Raw genomic sequence first — 3,216 nt, forward strand, 5'->3', positions numbered from 1 at the left:
GACGCGGATTTCTAATCCGACCCACGAGCGATCATTTTTTCATTTTTGGCGTGTGTGAAAGCCATGAAACCTCGAACATTATAGGTCATTTATAAGAAAATTTATTTAGGTATTTGAAATATTCCATTTTTGATATTTTTCTATGATAGATCTTGTTTTTCTGCAAAATTTGATATATTATACTTATTTTTCTCAGTTAGAATGATTTAGTTATGCTTTTTTGAAGACTGCCGTTGAGAAATAGGAAAAAGCTATGCCGACGGTTTAACCATCGGCACAGTTCTGTAGTGGAAAAAAAAGAAAAAGAAAAGTTGTGCCGACGGCCAGACTGGTCCTGTGCCGACGGCTAGAACTGTGCCGACGGTGACCGTCGGCACCTCCAGCCTGTACCGACGGCCAATTTAACGCCGACGGTCATCCTCGTCGCCGCGCTCCGGGGGCTACTGTGCCGACGGCCCCGACATTTGGCCGTCGCACATCGCCTGGCCGTCGGCGTACGGCAATTCTCGCGTAGTGGTTACACGTGAAAAAGCGCAGAAAAAAATTAAGAGAGATCGATCATCCTGAATGACATAGACCAATCTAGAGTTAATAAACTCTGGGTGATTGGGAGCTAGGTGTATTCTATGATCAACGAGTTAATCATATTCCAGGGATTGAGATGCACATACTTAGAAACTGTATTCCCCTCATCGAAAGAAAGACTATCACTTACTGAATGAGAAAGTATAACATGATGTTTGTCAACAGTTATAATTTATAACTTCATCGAGCAAAACATGTATGACATCGAGAGACACTTATATCTTTTAGCGGAAACAACAAGGAAAATTGACACTGGTATCTATTTTTTTGGTCCCCAGACAATTTAACATGGCATTGGTATGTTTATCATCGTAAGCAGTCTTTTATGCATAAACAAACTGTTGTGTGACATAAAGATTCCTTTGGGGCATGCCTTTTAAAGTGACACCTCTCTCTACGACGAAATAATGTGATCGTAGAGGATCTTAAAAGTGGCGCATGAACAAGTCACCATATAGTGGATGCGACTGTGATGAAATAATGACATTTTGTTAGGTGCGAGTGGTGATGCCTTTGTTATATCCAACATTATAATACAAGATTTTTTAGAAAGCTAGTTTATCTCTGTTGGTGTTCATCAGTATGGACGTTTAGGTGAGCAAGAGACACGTGCGCGGCGTCTATATAAAGAAGTGTTCACGTAGTCCGTACATACACACAGACGCCTGAACCTTAGTGATAATCAATGGAGCTCCTAGTGCTCACTGCCCTTCTTCTCTTGGGATTATGGGCCGTCATGATCCGGCGTAGCAGATACACTAGCCAGCATGCCGGAGCTGCAGCTCCGTTCTTCGTGGAGAAGATCGGCGACCCTGCCGTCGCCCACCGTGTACTCGTGGAGGACGCGGACGCCTTTGCGAACCGCCCGGTCCTGCCCTTCTTCGTGGCCCTATCCAACGCACGTGGTGCCGAACGCAGCGAGAACGTAAGCTCCGTGCCCTACGGACCGCACTGGCGTGCTCTCCGCTGCAACATGACAGCCGAGACCCTCCACCCGTCGCGCCTCGGGCTAGGCCATCTTGCGCCGTTGCAGCGGGAAGCCATTCAGAATCTCGTGGCCGCCCTGTCGGCCGGCGCCAAGGGAACGGTGGTCGTCCGAAACTACCTCTACGTCGCCGTGTTCCGGGTCATCGCGCGCCTGTGCTTCGGCGGCGGCGTCGACGAGCGCCAGGTGAGCGCCATGCAGTGTCTGGTGCACGACTTCCAGCTCGGCATCGGAGAGATCAAGCCCGTGCCTGTCTCCTCCCCGCTAGCCAAGCTCGCGCAGTGGAGGCAGCAGCGCCAACTCCTGGCCATCTACGGCCGGATGAGCGAGCTGTTGCTCCCTCTCATCGCGGCACGGCGGAGGCAGCCGTGCGACGACGGCGGACGTCGTCCATACTTGGACTCACTCATCCAACTCCCCGTCCCCGGCCCCGAACCCGAGGGCAAGGGCAGTGGCCGGCGCGCTCTCACGGAGGACGAGATGGTGAACCTCGTGCTGGAGTTCCTCGGCGCCGGCACGGGGTCGCTGGTCGTATGCCTCGAATGGACTCTCGCTAACCTCGTAGCTCTGCCAGACGTCCAGAAAGAGCTCCGTCGTGAGGTCGACGCCGAGGCGGCCACTGTCTCCCCCGACAGGAGCCAGCTGATCCGCGGCATGCCGTACTTGCACGCCGTGGTTCTCGAGAGCCTACCCATGCACCCGCCGGTGCCGCTAGCCTTCCGCCACGTCCAGACCGACGCCGCCGGGATGAGCGTGGGTTCAGCAGCCGTGCCGGGGAACAGCGACCTGATCGTGCAGTTCCTCCTGGGGGACATGGGAAGGGACAGAAAGACGTGGACGGACCCCGACGAATTCCGCCCGGAGAGGTTCCTTGCCGGCGGCGAGGCACACGGCATCGGCCCTTTGCCGGGGCCCAAGGAGATGAGGATGATGCCGTTCGGCGCGGGGCATAGGTTCTGCCCGGGCGTGGGTCTGACCATGGTGGTTGTCAAGTGTTTCTTGGCTGCGCTCGTGCGTGAGTTTGAGTGGGCGGCGCCCACGGACGCCGTCGACTTCACAGAGCTGGACGCCTTCTTCAAGACCATGAAGAAGCCGCTTTCCGCACGTATCACGCCACGCAACTAATAACCCATGCATGCATGTGCATATATTTGTGCATTTGCATATCTGATATATTCTCCAAGCGTGTGTGCGAACGTGTCGTATACATGCGCGCGTATGTTGTAAGAATATTTCCATTTTATGGCCAATATAAATAAATTGTTGCTTGAACCTAGTATGATTTGTCAAATAAGAAAGGAAAATCTTATTGCGGGAATGTGAGAAATCTCGTCTGCACGGGAGAGGGAAATAGCTAGATCCATCGACCCATGGTGGGATGGCAACTTTTCTTTTTTCTCAAACTATTTTAACTTCCACATGTCACATCACCATTGGGTCGTGCAGTAGCGGCGGGTACGTTTGGTTCATTGCCCAAGCTAGCCCTGCCAAAAAAATTGGTAGCCCAGTATAGTTTGCTCTACGTTTGGTTTGCTTCCAAAATTTTGCTTGCCAATGTGTCTTGGTTCATCTCTCGCAGATTCTTGCCAAATAATTGGTCAAGTGAGGGTGGACGCTGGAGGATTCCTTAGGCAAAATATTGACAA

At 52.0% G+C, this 3,216-nt stretch overlaps 1 protein-coding gene across 1 annotated transcript; it reads left to right on the plus strand.

The window, feature by feature from the left end:
• Positions 1 to 1,253: 1,253 nt before the first annotated feature.
• LOC127317162 (cytochrome P450 89A2-like) lies at positions 1,254 to 2,846 on the plus strand. Its single transcript, XM_051347686.2, has one exon. It carries the CDS (start codon positions 1,271 to 1,273, stop codon positions 2,693 to 2,695), a length of 1,425 nt encoding a protein of 474 aa, XP_051203646.1. The 5' UTR covers positions 1,254 to 1,270; the 3' UTR covers positions 2,696 to 2,846.
• Positions 2,847 to 3,216: the final 370 nt, after the last annotated feature.

This window comes from Lolium perenne, chromosome 7 (assembly GCF_019359855.2).
Source record: "Lolium perenne isolate Kyuss_39 chromosome 7, Kyuss_2.0, whole genome shotgun sequence".
Lineage (NCBI taxonomy): Eukaryota > Viridiplantae > Streptophyta > Magnoliopsida > Poales > Poaceae > Lolium > Lolium perenne.